Source organism: Mustela nivalis (assembly GCF_964662115.1).
Source record: "Mustela nivalis genome assembly, chromosome: 6".
NCBI classification, from domain to species: domain Eukaryota; kingdom Metazoa; phylum Chordata; class Mammalia; order Carnivora; family Mustelidae; genus Mustela; species Mustela nivalis.
The window spans coordinates 48,244,799-48,264,954 of record NC_139025.1 but is presented as its reverse complement, the minus strand read 5'-3'; the positions used below and the strand labels follow the sequence as shown (position 1 = coordinate 48,264,954).

At 40.5% G+C, this 20,156-nt stretch overlaps 2 protein-coding genes across 3 annotated transcripts in view; one reads left to right on the top strand and one right to left on the bottom strand.

The window, feature by feature from the left end:
- MAP4K5 (mitogen-activated protein kinase kinase kinase kinase 5) overlaps positions 1 to 10,475 on the bottom strand; it is a 109,968-nt gene extending 99,493 nt beyond the window's left edge. Inside the window, exons 1-2 of one of the 2 annotated variants that reach the window (XM_082735145.1) lie at positions 10,339 to 10,475; positions 9,868 to 10,084 (exon numbers count right to left, since the gene is read on the bottom strand). In XM_082735145.1, the coding sequence (XP_082591271.1) occupies positions 9,868 to 9,975 (108 nt within the window). In that variant the 5' untranslated portion in view covers positions 9,976 to 10,084; positions 10,339 to 10,475. Of the gene's footprint in view, positions 1 to 9,867; positions 10,085 to 10,338 lie in introns of those variants that run through there. The other variant, XM_082735144.1, reaches the window with a different exon arrangement.
- A 148-nt stretch (positions 10,476 to 10,623) lies between these two features.
- Positions 10,624 to 20,156, top strand: part of ATL1 (atlastin GTPase 1) — an 83,276-nt gene continuing 73,743 nt past the window's right edge. Inside the window, exon 1 of the mRNA XM_082735170.1 lies at positions 10,624 to 10,746. The gene's annotated coding sequence lies outside the window, so the exon portion shown is untranslated. The remainder of the gene's footprint in view (positions 10,747 to 20,156) is intronic.

Below are 20,156 nucleotides of genomic sequence, written 5' to 3'. Positions count from 1 at the left end.
AATCTGCAATCTATCCCATTTGTCTTTACCAAGAACACTGGAAATGATGGTTAAAGTAAAAATGCTGAACCTAAGTAATAAAAACAACAAAAACATTAAAATGTATTATAAGCCTAACATGAAGGCTATATCCACAAGTTAATTCTGGAACTATAATTTGTACAGCTGCAGCAGTGATGGCACTGTTTCATGTCTATCTTCACCAAGATGAAAATATTTTAAAGACTTCTATAGTTTTCACATTTCTATGAAGGTAGAAAAGAGTTTTTAAATAATTTGCCTCCAGTCATGGCCCAGAGCTTCATATCTATAACTAGAGCCATATTTCTTTTTCTTTTTTTTTTTTAAATATTTTATTTATTGACAGAGAGAGAGAGATCACAAGTAGGCAGAGAGGCAAGCAGAGAGAGAGGAGGAAGCAGGCTCTCTGCTGAGAAGAGAGCCCGATGCGGGGCTTGATCCCAGGACCCTGAGATCATGACCTGAGCTGAAGGCAGAGGCTTAACCCACTGAGCCACCCAGGCGCCCCCATATTTCTTTTTTAAGGCAGTCATAAAATAAGCCTACTTCTGCAGAGTAAGAAATACTAAATAAAGATTTAACTGGGGGCGCCTGGGTGGCTCAGTCAGGTAAGTGTCTGTCTTTAGCTCAGGCCCCACATTGGGCTCATTGCTCAGCAGGGAGCCTGCTTCTCCCTCTCCCTCCTGTTCCCCGGCTTCTACTTTCTGACAAATAAATAAATAAAATATTTAAAGAAGAAAAAGATTTAACTAGATGATTTATAAAATAGTAAACATCCATAATACTACACTTCATCCTAATAACACACTTTATTTCACAGTAACCTTACACAATATTTAACATAGCATCTAATTAAACAGCTTTTAATAAGATATCCACTAGCTTAATAAAACATGTAATTTTAAATAAGATTTTTGAAGCACAGTCCTTATTTTTTGCAGTTAACCCATTTTTGCAAGTTATTCACCCTCTCTCACCCTAACATGAAAACCCAATAATCTCTTATGCCAGACTACCATGGCACAGAAACGACAGTATATTCAAACAAATGGTATTAATATCAAAAAAGAGAGAAAATAGGTAATGTTTTGATATCAAATGTCAGAGAGAAAATAAACAGCACATGCATCTATATTCTATCACCTTCATATTTGGGGCCATTAGGCATGCCTACTTTTAGAGTTCAAAGATTAGAGAATACTGGTCGAGACACAGTAGAAGCAGCTACAAATTTGTTTACAAAATCATGCTTTTAAAAGATAACAGAGGATGGGGCACCTGGGTGGCTCAGTCATTAAGCGTCTGCCCTTGGCTCAGGTCATGATCCCAAGGTCCTGGGATCGAGCCCTGCATCAGGCTCTCTGCTCAGTGGGAAGCCTGCTTCTCCCTCTCCCACTTTCCCTGCTTGTGTTCCTTCTCACACTGTGTCTCTCTCTGTCAAATAAAAAAAATCTTAAAAAAAACAAAACAAAACAGAGGAATGGGTAACACATCCAACAGATGAACCTCATCTAATTAAAATCATAATGACCCGTACTTTTGCACCCGCCAATAAGATGGGATAATGTCAATGATCATGTCTTAGTTCTAATTCCTGACCCTAAGCTTACAATTTAACTGCAGTGATAGGGTCAGGTGATTCAGTAAGAAAGATATTTAAGACTTCTTCTGATTACATAGATATCCACATAGCTAAGTCCCTCATTTGCTTTAAGTTTTCACTCAAATCTAACCTCAATGAGGCATACCCTGACAACCCTCAACCTCCCCCATCACACCCTGGCAATCCCTTAATCTGTTCAACTTTTCCTTCTTTCCGTATCTGTAATCACCTTTAACATATACACAGCTTATCTACTATGTTTATCGTCTCTCTCTCCCCCTACTAGAATTTAAGTTCCATGAGAACACGAATCTTTGTCTACTTTGTTCACCTATGTTTCTCAAGGCCCCAGGACAGTGTCTGGCACATAAAAGGTCCTCTCTAAATACTGGTTGAATGTTAAATACCCCTTTCCACCCTGTTATCACCTTGCTCCATCCCAGTTCCCCATACATCAATGTGCCTCATCCTAACCACACTTGTAGGGAAACAACTGGGGCTGGAAATCAATGGAGGCTCTACTTTAGAGGAAGAGGGAGAGAAAAAAGGAGTGAAAGTAGAAAAAAGGGAGGGAAATAATCTTTAAAAGTATTTCCTATCGGGCGCCTGGGTGGCTCAGTGGGTTAAGCCGCTGCCTTCGGCTCAGGTCATGATCTCAGAGTCCTGAGATCGAGTCCCACATCGGGCTCCCTGCTCAGCGGGGAGCCTGCTTCCCTCTCTCTCTCTCTCTGCATGCCTCTCCATCTACTTGTGATTTCTCTCTGTCAAATAAATAAATAAAATCTTAAAAAAAAAAAAAGTATTTCCTATCTAAGTCCCTAACAATTCCATCTTAAGTTTTTGCCTTTAATCTTTCTCAATTTTCAATTCCTCCCAAATCCTTTGTCTTGATTTCATTCCCTGTGGAATTCCTTCTCTAAATTGAGCTTCACTCCTGGCTATTTGAGTAATAAAACAATCCCGAAGAATAATAACTGAAAAGCTGTAATCAGTCTCAATGGAAGGAAAAAAACAGTGGAAAAAACTTCTGTGTGTCTCATTGCTTCTTCCTTTCATAGCTACACTGCTTCAAGGTGGGGTCTACATTCCCTCTACTTCCTTCCATTTACCTCAACAATTTTGCTTTTTAAAAACTTATTCTATTTTTAATTCAAGGATAGCTGACAAAGTGTTACATTAGTTTCAAGTATACAACATAGCAATTCAACAATCCTATCATGATGCTTTGCTCACAGGAATACATCTGTCACCATACAACACTATTATAATACCACTGACTATATTCCCTATGCTATACCTTTCATCCCTATGACTTGTTCATTTCATAACTTGATGCCTGTACCTCCTACTTCCCTTTACCCATTCTGTCCATCTCCTGCCCCATGCCCCCTCCCTGGGGCAACCACCAGTTGTTCTCTGTGCTTATGGCTCTGTTTCTGCTTTTTGGGTTTGTTTATTCATTTTTGTTTTGTTTTTTAGATTCCACATATAAGTGAAATCATATAGTATTTGTCCTTTTTTTTTTTTTTAACATTTTATTTATTTATTTGGGATAGAGAGGAGAGAGAACATGAGATGGGAGAAGATCAGAGGGAGAAGCAGACTCCCTGTGGAGCTGGGAGCCTGATGCAGGACTCAATCCCAGGACTCCAGGATCATGACCTGAGCTGAAGGCAGTGGCTTAACCAACTGAGCCACCCAGGCACCCAGTATTTGTCCTTCTGTCTGATTTATTTCACTTAGCATAATACCTTCTAGGTCCATCAATGTCATCACAAATAGTAAAATTTCATTCTTTTTTTGACTAATATTCCATTGTGTATACCTATACCACATCTTCGTTATCCATTGATGGACACTTGAGATGCTCCCATATCTTGGCTACACAAATAATGTTGCAATAAACACAGGGATGCATATATTATTTTGAATTAGTGTTTTCATTTTCTTTGGGTAAATACCCAGTAGTGGAATTTTTGGATCATATGGCATTTCTATTTTTGATTTTTTGAGGAACCTCCATACTGTTTTATATAGTGGCTACATCAATTTATATTCTCACCAACAGTGTGAAAGGATTCCTTTTTCTCCACATCCTCGCTGGTTATTTCTGTCTTTTTGATACCAGCCATTCTGACTGGTGTAAGGTGATACTTCATTGCACTTTTGATTTGCATTTTCCTGATGATTACAGATGTTGAATCTTTTGCTCTTAATGAACCCTTTCAACTCCTTATTTGTATGACGAATATGTTGCTCAGTCCTTCAAAACGTATTTATTGAGCACATATATCTGGTAGGCACTATGCTAGGCTAGCTGATTCAATGGTAAACACAAGATCTCTGTTCTCATGCAGTTCAAACAGAACAGGAAGACTGACAGCAACAATGATATGTGATGAATGATAAGTATTAGGGTAAGAAATTATACAGCAAAGAGATATGATTGCATTTAAAGGACACATAAGGCCTCCCTGAAAATGTAATGTTTAAAAACAAACCCAGGGGCACATGGGTGGCTCAGTCAGTTAAGTGGCCAACTCTTGATTTTGGCTCAAGTCATGATCTCATGGTGGTGAGACTGAGCCCCTCTTTGGGCTCCATGCTCACGGGGAGTCTATTTGAGATATTCTCTCTCCCTCTCCCTTTGCCCACCACCCCACTTGTATGCTTTCTTTCTCTCAAATAAACAAACAGGCAGATCTAAAAAAACAAACAAAAACAAAACACAACAAAACACTTGAAGAGTAGAAGATAGAGGAGAAAGAAGAGGATGAAAATTCTAATAAAAGGAAAAGTAAAAACCTGAAGGACGGAGAGTACAGAACATATAAGGAACTGAATAAAGTTCCGTATGGTTAGAACATCAGGATAGGCAGGGCATTAAAGTGTATATTATTCTAAGGTTTTATTCCATGGACATTACACAAAACTTCAGATTTATAATTTTTGAAGATCAATATATTTTCCTCATTGCAGTCAGAGCAGAAGGGAGAAAGAATGGATGCAGGAGATGACAGACATGAACTCTTAAAATCTTGATTTCTATGAAAAGAACTTCCTCATCCATCTTTGTTGCTTCTCAGACACCTTCAATATATCATTTTCTTCTGCCACCACTCTAACATTGCAGCATTTCCTCAATTCTCCTATAAACTCTCTTAGATGACCTCACCTATACTTCATAGGTATCACCCCATAAAGTGATGATAACTCCCAAACCTGTATCCTCAGTTCATCTCTCAAGGCCAGAGCTACATGTCCTACCATCTATTATACTACATACCCACTAATGCAATGCCATATGTCCAAAACCAGACACAAGATCCAGACCCACACATTTAGTATTTTCTAATTTTGTTGATGGCAGCAATATCATCACCCATGTCAGAATTTTAAATGCCACTGATTACTTGCCCCCCCCATTAATTACCAGGTAATTTTGATCATCTTCTATATATGACTCAGATCTATCCCTTCCTTTTATCTTCAGTTCCAGAGCCTAAATTTAGGTTGCATGAACTCCCATTTGGATAATTCAACAACTGGTCTTTATACTTCCAGCAACTTTACCTAATCCATCCTCTACAACATGAAAGATTGTCTTCTTCAGTATTTCTTCAGTTTACAGAAAGAAGTCCACATTCCTTGACATGATGTATAAGGTCCACTACCTGGTCCTTTTCTGCCCCTAAATCGCCTGTGTTCTCTATTGATGACATCTCTGCCATCCTTGGTCAAACCAAATCTGGAGATGCAGATCCCTCAAAATTCGTCATGGTTTCCTAAGATGCCAGGTGTTTGCACTCACTATTCCCATAGCCTGAAATATCTTTCCCCTTGTGTCCACCTGAAAAATCACTCTGCATTCTTTTACAATCCAGTTAATGCCCCCTCCTCTGTTAATCCTCCCTGGTTCACATCATAGTTCTTTCTCCTCTCCTCCCTTCCCCTATTCCCAAGAAAGACAGAATTAGGTATTTCTTTGACTTTACTTCTACTATGGCACTTCCACTATTACAAGTGTTCACATCTGTTTTCCTGACTAAATTACGTATTCCTTATTGATAGTGTACTTTCTCTTTCTTGCATCTCTATCCCATACCCTAACATCTAGTTGGTACTCAATAAATATTTCCAGAATAAATGAATCTATACAAGGGATCCTGAAACATGATTCAAATGCCTCAAGTCATTCCAGAATCGTGACTTCTGGTGTAAAGGAGAAAAAAGGAGGGTATATATAAAAGAGGGATTTGCCCCAGTGAACCCAGTTCATCCAGCATCCAGAAGAAACCAAGGAAATTATAAAACTACATGACAAAGATTTGAATACAAATTATACATTATAATTGCAAAAAAAATTTCCTAATTGAAAGCAAATATGAACCTTAGATTCACTAAATGAGTGTTTAACAGATTCTTTAAAAGTGTTTATTTGTTTGTTTGTTTTTATTTGACAGATAGAGATCACAAATAGTGGGGGGGTAGGGGGGTGGAGGGGAAGCAGACTCCCCGCTGAGCAGAGAGCCAATGTGGGGCTCAATCCCAGGACCCTGAGATCATGATCTGAGCCAAAGGCAGAGGCTCAACCCACTAAGCCACCCAGGCACCCCTAAAAATATTGTTTTTGAAGAATATTTAATGACCAGTGAAAATGCTAGCCATTCCAATTCAAGTAGGAAAAAGATATATAATGTGACCCTTATTTTATAAGAGCCATTTTTAGAAACATACTGGTTTAAAAATATTAGAGGAAAAAAGCCTGAAATAAACTACATTGAATTATTAACTGTTATTAGCTCTGGGTAATTTTCTATAACTAACATCATTCAGCAAATACTTATTGAGCATCTATCTCTCTGCTATTACACAGTGATGACCAAGAGGCATCTATTCCTTCCCTCTTGTAGCTAGACATGTCATACTTGTATAATCATACTTGTATAATCTATCAGAAAAAGCATGAAAATTAGAAAAAAAAAATGCATGGGTTTGCCCACTCTGAATTTATAGCCCACAAAAGGTTAAAAAACAAACAAACAAAAAAGATTTCAAGACCTTCTCTGGAATAGAAGTTGGGAAAAATTTTGATACAAACATTCTGATAAAGACTACTTCAATGGCTTGTACTGTTAATTATAAACTGTAACATGGTACTATAATTGTCTAGATCATTTGACATGTCTAGTTCTTCTGCGGACAGAACGTAGTGAAAACACTAAATCTCCAGACTTCCTCTTCCTGTTGGCAGATTTTGAATATTAACATTAATTACAAATAAAGTTTGCTCAGCTGAAATCTAATCCTTCACCCATCTTCTACCACATTTCTTTTCTCTTTTGTTTCTTTCCCCTCTACCATTTCCTGCTCTTCTCTATTTATCTAAAAGAATTCTTATCGTTTCAACCAGGGAATAGCCTAGCCCTCCCCTACTGGAGATTCTCAGCGAAGACTGGAGCTTCAGAGGAGACCTGTGTTTTTGAAGAGCATACACATAATTCACAAAGAGTCTCAAAGCTGCAGTCCTTTTAAAGCTCCTGTTTCATAAGATACTTGCTTTTCCTGGCAAGAATAAAATCCTGCTCCAAATAGTTGCTGTAGTTGTAGTATTTATAAAGAAAAATAGGTGGTACCTGACTAGAAGAGCAACTAATTTGCCTTCATTATTTTCTACCGTTAGTATTTTACTAGTTTGTATCACTGACTGAAAATACTTCTAAAGCTTCCAAAGATTTTTGGCTCATCAGAAACAGCGATAAATAGCAAAATTACTCCAACCACTCTGAGCTTCAAAACTTCAGCACCACATTCTGAATGTTACACGTTTTTAGGTATATAAAAGGAAGTAAATACAGCTGACACAATTTGTAGGATTTAGAGAAAATGGGTATTTAGCTGAAAATGGGTATGCTATGAAATAGTTTTCCAGAGTTTTCCTAGAGAATTCAAATAATTAAAATTTGTACAAAAAATACATAGCAGGATATCATAATAGGCACTGCAGATAAACAAAGCATTAAGTGCTTTTGAGGACAGGAAAGATAGCAACATTTGAAGGTAGGGTTGCAGGTGATTCCAGGTAATTAGAAAAAAGGAAAACAAAAGATAAGGAACCAGGATTTTGAGGATATTTAGGAATCAGAGGCTGGCCAAGAATATATATATATATGACTGTGAGAGGGCATGAATGTGGTGAGGAAGGAGATGGGGCTGGGGGTGGGGAGGGGAAGATGATGTATGCTAAATATTCAGTCACTGATCCTCCATTTAGGAGCTGTGGAAGAGAGACACAAGGCAGGGAAGTTCCAGGGTCAAAGACAAGCATTAGTTTTCCCTTTAAGGGTTGTAACCCTTTGCTTTTCCTGGCAAGAATAAAATCATTCTCCAGAGAATTGCTATAGTTATTATACTTTTTTTTTTATTTTTATTTTTTATTTTTTTTTTTTTAAAGATTTTATTCATTTATTTGTCAGAGAGAGAGAGAGTGAGAGCGAGCACAGGCAGACAGAGTGGAAGGCAGAGGCAGAGGCAGAGGGAGAAGCAGGCTCCCTGCGGAGCAAGGAGCCCGATGTGGGACTCGATCCCAGGACGCTGGGATCATGACCTGAGCCGAAGGCAGCTGCCCAACCAACTGAGCCACCCAGGCGTCCCTATACTTTTTTTTAAAAGTGGAAATCTTGAGACTTTTGTGGGGAAGACACTTTAAATTTTCTTATAGATGGAGAAGATAAAATATACAAGAACTGGAATTCAGACTATTTCACTAACATGAACTGAACTGATCTAATTCATAGTGAATCATAAGATGAAAATGGCTAAAAAATAGGCCTAAGAAGGCAAAAGAGGAATTTCAGCTTTTTCAAGAGCATTCCACAAAATGGCTAATCCATACCTATACAATGAAGAGTTAATTACCTCTAATTCTACATAAAGAGAATTCTGTCATTATTATCCACTTTGAATTCAAAGGCATTCATAGAGCAAGAACTGGGACTTTCCTTATAGTTCACCACCCCATACCTAGAACAGTGCCTACACAGAAGATTCAAATGCCCTTTTAACGAATAAAAAGTCTATCCATCACAATCCATTTCAGTAAAATGACACAGTACTAGAGCTGTCATATACCACTCGGCATCATTATTATTAATGGAATAATAAAAGCAGAAAAGGAGGGGGAAAAAGGATGTTTTCTTTATATTTTACCATCTGTGCAATACAATAACATACCCCAGAGGAGTGGACAGTAAATTACCCATATGAAAGGAGGCCATTTCAGCTATATGCAGGAGTGTTGTTTGGAATAATGGAACATATATCATGATTAAACCCAATAAACAAACTGTTGCAAAAATCAAAGGAAATGTCCTTTAATATAGCCACATGAATTGCATTAACGCTTCTTTTAAAATAGAAAACAAAAACCATAAAACAATCTGAAACAATCTTCTTTCTTTTTAATCCTTCAAGAACTCAATGGATTTACAGAATTCAGTTTGCTTCTCCATAATTTTTCTTTAATCCCAAATTAAAAGTACCTTCCCTTACCCATTTATCTCAAATAATGCAAAAGAGCACAATTAAGAAGACAACAGCTCCTACCCCTTCTTGGTCATTGAATGTTCTAAATCCCTGAGAGAGGAACTGCTAAAGTAGGGGGGGGAAATCAACCAAATACAAATGATGAAACATCTGCCAGGAAAAGCTGAATTCTCCACAGAATAATGTCCGTGCACACATCATTTTAATTGGTATTACACTGCTTACAATTAAAATTGACAGACCTGGTTTCATAATGACTTTTAAATCAAGCTCATCCACTTAAGAATTTTTTCTTTAAATGCAAATGCCTAATGTCAATATTCTTCTCATCTACTGTCTTCCATGAAGCATTTTTCCATGCTAAGACTAGCACATCCTCATGTGCAACTCTAAAAGCAGACTCGAACTTCCCTCAATGCCACAAAAAAGACATAAAAAGCCTTTATACCACACACACACACAGTACCACCGTGGTTTGCAAAGGTGTGGTTAGTTTTGCGTGTTGGTGGCGATCAGAGCAAGCAATGAACACAGAGTGCTCTGAGCTCAGTAAAAAAGGAACCCAGGCCGCTACATCCCCAAGATGCAACAATAAAGGCATCTTCCCAACGTCTCATACTCCGCCAGAAAGTGGCCCTATTCCCGAGAGCCAGCCGACCTCAGGAAAGGAGCCCGGCTCCGGGCCCGGCCTGCCTCACCTTGTAGACGTCCCCGTAGGTGCCGCTGCCGACCCTCTGGACGAGCTCGTAGTCCTGCTGCGGGTTCCGCCTCAGGATGTCCGCGGCAGGCCGCAGCGGGGCCTCCATCTTCGCTCAGGGCCCGGCCCCCGCCGGCTCAGCCCGCGGCGCCCCGATTCCCGCTAACGAGGACGAGCGGCGCCGCTTCCCAACATGGAGCCTCTGCCCGCAGCTCCGCCTGCACGAGGGACAAGCAACCACTACAACCCCGAACGGCCCAGCCCCTTCCCTTCCGCCCCGCCGGGGGCCGCGGACAAGCGGGCCTAGGAGGGTCCCCGGCGCCCCGCAGTCGCGGCCCGGTCGCGGCCCTTCCCCCTCCTGGCCGCCCGCGAACAGCCCGGCCGGTCTCCCCGCCCGCCGGGAGCCGGGGGCCCGCTCGGTATCCGAGGGGGGCGGCCCCGCTCTTTGTTGAGCGCCGAGTCTGGGACCTACTTCCTCGCCGGCGCCCGCGTCCCGCTTTCCCGGCGCCCGCCGGCCACTCCAGGTCTCCAGGCCGCAGCCTCCCGCCGCACCGCACGTCCTCTCGCAGGCGGCGGAGGCGCGTACCGTCGCCGCCGCCGCCGCACCACGTCCCCCACCCGGGGCTGCGTCACCGGGTGAAACGTTCCCGGCCAGCGTGGGTCGGCGCCCAGCGGCCCGCCCGAGCGCGCCGGCCGCGGGACCAGAGTGCCGCCCTGAGGCCTGGTCGGGACACGACACCCTCCCGGCCGCCAGGCCGCCGTGCCCCCCGGCCGGGCGCGTCCTTTCGGGGCCCGGGCTGTGCTACCCGCGGAGATTACGGACGCCCGCGGGCATTCTTGAACCGACGGGCCTCCGCTAAGCCGCCCCCAGCTGCGTCAGGTAAATCTGGAGGGTGACGGGTACAGGGACAAGGGTGGGCACGAGGGCAGCCTTTACAGTTCAACACGGAAAAGGTACGCTGAGGGCACTGGGCCAGAAGTCACCTGGCCGTGGGGCGCCAGGGAAGGAGGTGGGGGAGTGCCGGGTGAACTAAGCCGCGGCACACCCTACTGTACCTTCCTGTTTTGCAAATCATTCCCAGTGGTACCAGTTTGAGGCTTCCCTGCACACCTGCACAACCTGTCTTCTGCCGAGTTTTTTCCACGACATTTCTGCAAGCCTGAATTCCCAGAAAGTCTCAGTGGCCTTTATCCCTGTTGGGCCCCGCGCGGTGCCTCACCGCGGGGATTGCTCCTTGAATGAGACCGGGTGTTCTGCAGAAGCGAAAACAAAAGCAGAGACCGCAAAGGGATTCTGAATCTACTTACCTTCTCAGTATGTGATCTGGGACAAGACATCATATTTGGTGGTATCTCAGTATCGTTATCTGCAGCTTGAAGAGGATAAGGTTTTGCATCTGACATCCAAGAGAGTGTTTATAAGGCATTTTACAGGATTATAAAAAAGGTTGTCAAATGGAAGAGATTATGCTTCACAGTGCCCAGAATATGGAACAGGAGTTCGAGGAAGTAATTTGGCTGGTGTTTCACAAGCTCTTTTGCAGTTTCGGGTCCAGCCCTGTTCTGAAAGTAGAAAGAAAGTTGCCAGATTTATGTATACTGGCAAAGGTATTTTTAGAGTTCAGTAGAGGCTTTGAACAGAAAAGCCAGAGAAACACTCAGCCAATGCATTTAGTAACTGAAAAATCACAAAAGAGCAGGTTGCAGATGGTGGGCTTGTGGTTTAGAACATCCAATTCAATTCTGTCCTTGGGCAATACACTCCTTGTTGGTGACCATTGTAATTAACTGTATAATGTAGAAATTAAATTTATACCTTAACAGGACAAGGAATATATGTATTTTCTTGTGCTTTGCGCACAAAGGGCACTTATTTAGGGAACATAAGTAAGCTCAGACTTACATGCTCTATGGACAAAGCCTATGTGTTTGCTGCATTGAAAAAATTGTTGAAGAACAGTTCCTTCTTTCAAAGCTTCTTGGCACTTGTTTTGGTGGGCACATACTTTTGGCTTCAATGACTCAAAATCTTTTCAAATGTTCTATTGGTATCCTAGTACTTGTTTACTGTCGTAGATTCTTTCTTTCTTCCTTTGACCCTATAAGCATTGATCCTTTCTCTAGTCTGAAATTTATTCTTACTTATTTATACTTGAGTTATTCCAGAGAATTTGAGGCAGCATACAGAAAATACATACTATACTACAAGGTAAATGTAAATAAATGAAGAAATAGGTATGCTGCTAAAGAGAGGGAAAATAGGATACCAGAACAATTCAGCAAATTGGTCAAAGCAGAGGGTTTTATAGTGGTTTTGAGATCACAATGAAGCAATTGATCAAGACAGCCACATCTTGTTCTGATACGAAGACTTTAGAAAAGTGTTTACCTCATGAGCCTGCATCAATTGGAAACTCTGAATTCCCAGTTTGAAACAAGGATAAATATCTGATAATCCTTCAAGGATGCTATTCTTGAAACACAGTGTTTGATATGAATCGGGCAATAAAAAGTTTGAGGTCATAGGCTTCAACAGCGGAGTGCAGATGGTTTTATGTTGCCAGCAATGGCAGATCCATATGCTTTGACCATCAACCCGGAGGTGGACAGCATGGAAAAAGTTGAAATTCTACGTGGTACTTAAAAAAATGTGTCTGTTATAATCATTACGTGTACCACAATTGATGCAAACAGGAAAACATTTGCTTTATTCCAACTCCAAAAGAATCTTAAGGATTTAAAAATACTGGTTGAGTTCATTTAAACAAGATCAGTGAATTCATAGCTAGTGAGTTAAATATTACATGGTTGGCAGAGAAATTCAAGTTCAGTTTCCATAAAATAAACATATGGTACATAAATTTAATTTTACAGCCTAAACAATCAAGCACATAGTTTCAATAATAAAAAGAAATAATGTGGGGCACCTGGATGGCTCAGTCGGTTAAGCGTCTGCCTTTGGCTCAGGCCAGCATCTCAGGGTCCTGGAATGGAGTCCCAAGGGGGCTTTTTGCTCAGTGGGGAGTCTGCTTCTTCCTCTCCCTTTGCTCTCACTCTCTCTCTCTCAAATAAATAAATAAAAGCTTTTTAAAAATCTTAGAAAAATAATGTAATATAAAGAAAATAATAATTAAAAAATTGTAGCTCACAGGAGAGTTTCTTACAAACTACACAATATTATAACAAGGTATGGAATAAGAATAAATATAGCCTGATAGGCCCTTCATCCCAGCTTCAATATCATGTATTTTTTCTGTCTTTATGATACCTGACGTGTAAATATCTTCCAGATTTTATTCTTATCTATATAATGGCCTATAATGGTTCTTCGGTAAAATGCTAATTATAATCTGTGGTTTCTGGCTTCGACTTTATCCGGTACTGAAATAAACAAAAGAAAAACGGGGGCATAAAATTTTTTAACTTCTACCTAGGTAAGGTTCACAAGTTACTAGCTAAGATAGAAAGGCTAATTAAAACTTTTAAGTGTGACAGAACAGAGCATGAGGACAATAATTTTTGTGTATGAAACATATAGGCTTAATCTATATAATCTCCTGATGAACCTCCCAGCATCACCTAGTTGCAAAATGTTACTCTGGGTGATTGAGTTTATTGCTCCATGGATTTGTTAGATATAAATTAATTAAATCTTGGGAGACATCTGCCACAATTATGATTAAGATTTTCAAATAGTTCAGCTATTCTTTCTGTTACTAATTAGGGTCAGTTGTCTACTGATGAGCTGTGTTTTCAAAGTATAAAAGAATTCTATTTTGAATTCTGGACAGCAGTAGAACATGTATTTCATTCAGAATCAGTATCAGGTCATTATGATGAGAGTTTTAAAAAAAGAAGAATTGGGGGTCCCTGGCTAGTTCCGTCGATGGAGCTCGTGACATTTGATCTCAGGGTTGTAGGTTTGAGCCCCACTTGGGAATTACTTAAAAATGAAATCTTTTAAAAATATAGGAGTAAATAAGATTTTTTTTAAATAAAAAAAGAGTTGAGGAAGGCAATGCGCATTCCTTTTTTTATCCAGCTTGAAATGATCATCTGATATGTTAAAATGCTTTTTTTATTAACCTTGATTCCCAGGGTAGATTTTAGGTTTTTATGAAGACTGGTAGCAGGGTTCCCGCATTCGGTTCTCAACTTGGTTCTACCTGTGTATTCAGAAGCTAAGAAAGAATGTAAGTTATAAATAATCCTGTTGTTCCTTGTTGATTTCCTCACAGGAAAATAACATTCAGAAGAGATGCTTCAAGTTTGCTTGCACGTCATATAAACTAGTTTTCCAAGAAGCCCTAATGTATAGAAGAGACTACCTTGCATGGTTGTGGCCCGATCCTACAGCTGTATCACTCTTATCTAACTAGCTCTCTTTTTCCTTGCCCCTGTAAGATGTGTATGATAAGGGCATCCCCCTGTTGCTAGTCTCATGGTGTTTCATTCTCCCTTATTGGTTCCTTTAACCCTGTCCTCATTTTTATAAATAGTCCTTTCATTAGATTCTCTTTCTGCACTCTATCTTTCTTGCCAGAACCCTGATTGATAATTACGGGAATTGGAAGAAGCCTCAGGAAAGAAACCCTTGCTTTGTGGGATGGTATTACTCACATAATCTGATGATTACATGCATAAATCTCTTGCCACGGAAAATGAAACAATGACACCACGATTACTGAAATAACCATTGGTAGTGGCAAGAGATGGAGTGCTGATGAAGGGCACAGCATTGGGAGACCACAATCTCTTGCACTTAGCAGCTTTGATAGTGATGATTACTAAAATCATGGGGTCATTTGCTCTGATTGCCTCTGAGAGAATACATGGGGGAAAAAGACAAATGGCCTGAATTCTAAACTTAAGACATGAGTAGAAATCAAAAAGCTTCTTTGACAGCTTTGAAGAAACATTTATCATCTAGCTGCAGGGAAGATAATGGCTGAGAATCAAGCCCATGACAGAACAGTAAAGGCTATCAAGCTGCAGCATTAATTAAATGGGAGACCTAGATCTGTTATGCTAAGGTAAGAGCCCTGGTAGAGAAGTACTGGGACCCTGCAACAGGGAATGGATCATTTGGGTAGCTATAAATGAGGCTGAGAACTTTGAACAAGAGTTACGTTCCAAAAAGGTGATGGGCATTAAGGAGAGCACTTGAGATGAGCACCAGATGTACGGAAGTAATGAATCACTATATTGAACACCTGAAACTAGTATTATACCATATGTTAACTAACTGGAATTTAAATTAAAACTTTAAAAAAGAGAGAGATTTTAGCGTAGCGCTGATGGAGAAAGACAGGACCTGTTCTTGAGAAGAAAACTTATGCACTGAAGGAATTACGGGATCTTGCCAAATACTTACCTGTACTTCAGGTTGGCTTGAGCAGCTGGTGGTCTTTCTGATTTGCTTACTTGAAGCTGATAGTCTATTCACTGAAATGACAGAACTTCCAGGGTATACTGTAGAGGAAGGAATCTGAAGATTCAGGGAGATGGGAATGGTGGACTTGCCCTATTATGTGTATCCTGCTTAGGAATGCTCTATCCATACCATCCCTATAACGGCCCATAAAATTTACCTTATCAAGGCATTAAGTAAAGAGCCACAGATATCCTTTGAAAAATTTTTTGGTGGCTGTCCTTATTGGTTGGAATTGATAATGGAGATGCCCAAATGATATCAGGATCCATGATTTTGGTGGGAATATTGAAATCCTGGTAGAGACCGGGTAAGACTTAACTGTCAAAGACACGTTCAGTGTAATTACCGTGATAAACCTCAAGAGGAAGCGATATTCAGGGTGTTTGACTACAAGGATCTTTGATGGTTCTGTATGATCATCAATGTCAAGGAATGCATGAAACCAACAGTCCATTGAAGTGCTACTTGATATATGTAAGCAGGAAGATTTTAGGTCTGATGAGCAGTAACTCAAGTCACTGTAATGGCGATTCAATATATATCACCCAATTCTTAAACTGTAACCTTAATTGAGGGAGAAGCCTCATAGTTGTATTTCTCCATGTGGAGTCTTCACTAGAGCAAATCAACATGGCCCATGGCACCTAGAATGTAGCTATTGACTTGAAACCTAGAATGCAGATTTAAGTTCCCTTCAAAAGAAATGATCAGAAGCAGCTTGCCCTCACATGACTGGGATAGCACTGTCATTGCCTTATCTCAGGTCTTTGTAAACACTTCAGTTATAATATAGTATCATCCCAGAGGGATCTTTGTTTTCTTGTTACCCAATAGAACATCCTGTTACTCTATAACCTTGATGATGTGGTACAAACTGATAGGTGAGCAGGAAGTAGCAATTGCCCTAGATACCTTTTTTTTTTTTTTTAAAGATTTTATTTATTTATTTGACAGAGAGAAATCACAAGTAGTCAGAGAGGCAGGCAGAGAGAGAGAGAGGGAAGCAGGCTCCCTGCTGAGCAGAGAGCCCGATGCGGGACTCGATCCCAGGACCCTGAGATCATGACCTGAGCCGAAGGCAGCGGCTTAACCCACTGAGCCACCCAGGCGCCCCTGCCCTAGATACCTTAAAAAGACCCTTCTATCAGAGGATCAGAAATAAACCCAGTTCAGGGACCTGTGCAATAGTAAAATTTCTGACAGTGGAGTTATTGTGCTCTACCTTCCATCACCCACCTTAAAGAACAATACACAGTGCTTGCTTGGCCTGTTTGGATTTCAAAGCCACCAACTGCATGTGCTGCTCTCTGACCCATCTACCATGTAAACTATATGACTGCCAGATTTTCCTCTGACTTGGAGAAACAGAATGCCCTACAGATGGTCCAGGTTATTGGCACAAGCTGCCCGATAGGGTTTTGGAATAAGAACATGCCCTCATCTCCTGACAGCTATTCTCCATTTGAAAGGTAACCCTTGGCTTGCTACCAAGCCTTAGCAGAAACTAAACACTTGACTGTGGGATACTAAGTGACCGTGTGATGTGAATTACTCTTTAGGAACTGGGTGTTATCTAAATTGAACATGGGCAGCAGAATTTCATTGTCAAATGAAAAGTCATATACTGGGGTGACCTGAGCTGATATGGAAGGCATGTATAAATTACATGAACAGACTTTCTCTGTACCTGTCCCTACTTCTTTGCCACTTTTTTTTTTTTTAACATATTCTATGGGCTCGTGATCATTTAGCAAAGGAAGGAAAAGCTTGCACCCGATTTGTTAATAGTCTTCATGATATATACTAACACCAACTAGAAGCATCCTAGTTGAATTCAGCCTCTGAATTATGGCCCTCCCCATAATGAGGTGGTTTTGAGAAATTCTCTCCATTGGCATAGCATTGAATAGATCATCTGGTTGTCCTCTTTGCTAGGAAGGAGAGGTGGCCTGAAGTATAGATCTGTCTGAATGTAAAGTGGCCAGGAGATGGGCAATTAACTTGGAAGGAGGAATATCTGAGACAAGGAAGTCAGTGGGAGAGATAATACAGATAGATTCTCAAAAGGAACTCAGAATGTGAAAATATCTGTGAACCACATATCTGCCCACAAGAGGGAATTCATTCCAATAATCAGGTTTACAAGATGATCTATCCTACAGATGTTAGCCTCTACCTAATCACCCTGTTACTAGTTCAATGGGCCCATGTACAGAAGGAATGGAGGCCAAATGTGGATTTAATATCATGGACTTCTACTTGCCAAGGATAATAGTTACTGCCACTATGGAGTTTTTAACCTGCTAATAACAGGGCTATTGGGCCTGGGCCCCAGTATGACAGTATTTCCTAGACAGACCAGTCAACCACCTGGTTGGTGGCAGTTTATATACTAGGTCCCTTCCATTATGGAGAGAAGAGGGATTCATCCTCAGGGATACAGGTTTATGTTGCTTGCCTGGAAAGTTTTTTCCGTCTAGTGCCACAATTCATGAATTTACAGAATGCCTTTTTCCATCATCATGTATTATAAGATTTAGGCAAGAAATTCATTTACTTTGAGGAAAATAGAGCAATGAAAGCATGATCATGGAATTAGCTGGTCTTACCTCAAACCCATAACATAGGAACAGCTAGTTTGAGGGAATGGAGGAAAAGCCTACTGAAGGATCAGTTGTGATGCTGGCTGGGAGATTACCCAGTGAGGATATGAGATAGGACTTAACCCAATAGACAATGTATGTTGCTATCTTCCTCACATTTAGAGTACATGGGCCTAGGAACCAAAGTGTGGAGTAGTGGCTCTTCTATTCCTAACAATTCACTTGAAGAATTATCGTCTCTACAACTTTGTCTTTAAATCACTGGGCTTGGTGGATCTGAAGGTTGAGGGGACAGATACTATCCCCAGATAACCCAGTCACAATTTCATTAAACAGGAAACTGAAACTGTCACGTGGCCCATATGGGGCCTTCGAACCATTGAGGCAACAGTTAGAGGGGGGGATCATTGTACTGATTGGGGCAACTGGTCCTCCTTACCAAGGGGAATTGATTATTGCTCCACAGAGAAACAAGGCCTATGACTGAGACCCCAGGATGTACTAAGATACCTCTTGGAATTCACATGTCTAACATTATTGAACAATACAAAACTGCAGCAACCCAGTAAAGATAAGGCCACTAAGGTCATGGACCTATGAAAGTAAGTTTTAGGTCACCCCATCAAGGAGATACAAATGGAGGATAAGGAGAAAATGGAAGCTCTGACTATCACCTTGGGCCTTGTGTTCAAAAACTATCTTCTCTTTCCTTATTATCAGAACCACTTTTTTTTTTAACCTTTTCTGAGTGTCTGTATCCATCAGATCCACCCCTCCCCATGCTAGGGGATAAATCTCAATTGGCCTATCTTCTTTACTCTTACTAAGGGACTGGCAATTCTAGATAATACCACATAGGTAAAGTCTGTGGGAGTGCTTCTGGAAGATCTTCTTTGCTTTTAAAAAGGTACACAAGGCGTAGGCATGACTTTTTTGTTTCTAGACATGGCTAATTGCTTCTGGTGACTGGAATGGCAGATGCCATTTTGGCACGATGATAAGAGCCCACATTACAAAACAAGTCTACACACTAAGGATGATAAAATTCAACCTTAGACCTTGTGGCAAAGTCTTCTGGTATTCTCAAAAATCCATTTCCCTTCTTTAAAAAAAATATTTATTTCAGTAATATCTATATCCAACATGGAGTTCATCGATCCCAAGATCAAGACCATGCTCTTCTAACTGAGCTAGCCAGGTAGCTCTTTCCCTTCTTTCTTTAGTACGAGATCTCTTAAATTTTAGTTGGATACACATATACATATTTATCAAATAGGTTGCACATTTACTGGTGAATGGTATTTGAGTAGAGGTGATATGGGGCACTTCTGAGTTGTACCCTTAGAATGAATATACACTTTTCTTTCCTTCTATTTGACTGGAACAAGGATGCAAATGCCCAAGCAGCCATCATGGATTATACCATGGAAGTCCAAGCTTAGGTTTCTTGATATTTCAAACCCACCGTATGAGCCCTGGAAGATTTGTGTTCAGATTATATCATGAGAGAGAAATGAATATCTGTCTTAAGCCACTGTAATTTTTTTTTTTTTTACAGCAGCCAAGTCTATGTCCTAATATGGTCAGTGATGATATTGAGCTGCTGAATTAATCACCACAGAACCAACCCATCTCCAAAAAAATTATGTGACAGTAAATGTCCTTCTGGGTTAAGCTATTTTGAGTTACAGCCAAAAGCATTCCAACTGATCTAAATACTTTTCCCAGACTGCTAGTTATACAGGGAAGGAACAAGTTGTAGCATCAACTATAGAGAAACTTGTGATTGAGAGAGCCATTTTCTTTCTTAAGAAGGTTACATTTTATTTTATTATTATTTTCTTTTTTTAATTGAAGCATTATAGCACATACTGTTATATTAGTTTCAGGTGTACAACAGTTCTATGTTCTTCAACAGTTCTGTGCATTTCTCAATGCTCAACAAGTGAAGTGTGCTTTTCATTCCCCTTATTTCACCTAACTCCTCCCAACCTCCCCTCTGGAAACCACCAGTTTTTCTCTGTATTTGACTCTGGGTTTTGTCTTTTTTGTTTGTTCATTTGTTTTTTCTTAAATTCCACATATGAGTGAAATCACATGGTATTTGTATTTCTCTATTAGACTTACTTCACTTAGCATTATGCCCTATAAGTCCATCCACGTTGTTGCAAATGACAAGATCGAGAGAGCCTTTTTAGGAGGGGGAAATGAGCATGGTGAAGGAACCAATTTGGGGGGAGCACTGAGAATATA